The sequence below is a fragment of the Phaethon lepturus genome, unplaced genomic scaffold, assembly GCF_000687285.1.
Source record: "Phaethon lepturus isolate BGI_N335 unplaced genomic scaffold, ASM68728v1 scaffold7591, whole genome shotgun sequence".
Lineage (NCBI taxonomy): Eukaryota > Metazoa > Chordata > Aves > Phaethontiformes > Phaethontidae > Phaethon > Phaethon lepturus.
Genome location: NW_010518482.1, coordinates 189,975 through 190,463, shown reverse-complemented (window position 1 = coordinate 190,463; position 489 = coordinate 189,975). Strand labels below are relative to the sequence as shown.

Here is a 489-nt window from a genome sequence, read left to right as displayed (position 1 = left end):
GGCGCGGGGACGTGCGGGACTAGGCCCTGCGCTGGAGAGACTTCCTCAGAGGAAACCCAGGCAGCTGGGGAGGGGCGAGAGGGCCGTCCCACGTAGCCGTCGGGGACGCTGCTTTGTGCCACGTAACACGGACACAAGCTCAGGGCAGGGCGGTCACCAGGCAAAGTGGTTTCGCCAGTGGAGTCTGCTGCAAGGAGCACACCACGACCTGCGAGGAGCAACCACGCTGCGCTGGAGAGACTTCCTCAGAGGAAACCCAGGCAGCTGGGGAGGGGCGAGAGGGCCGTCCCACGTAGCCGTCGGGGACGCTGCTTTGTGCCACGTAACACGGACACAAGCTCAGGGCAGGGCGGTCACCAGGCAAAGTGGTTTCGCCAGTGGAGTCTGCTGCAAGGAGCACACCACGACCTGCGAGGAGCAACCACGTCACGGGAGGTGGAGAAATACGGCAGGGAGGGGGAAAGAAGGGGCCAAGGAGGGGGGGGGGGG

The 489-nt window shown here is 65.8% G+C and overlaps 1 protein-coding gene across 1 annotated transcript in view; it reads right to left on the bottom strand.

Moving 5' to 3' along the window:
- Window positions 1-139: 139 nt before the first annotated feature.
- Window positions 140-489, bottom strand: part of LOC104628233 (multiple epidermal growth factor-like domains protein 11) — a gene marked incomplete at its 5' end in the record, with an annotated part of 188,795 nt that continues 188,445 nt past the window's right edge. The window contains one exon of the mRNA XM_010296747.1: window positions 140-408. Within this exon, the coding sequence (XP_010295049.1) occupies window positions 140-408 (269 nt within the window). The remainder of the gene's footprint in view (window positions 409-489) is intronic.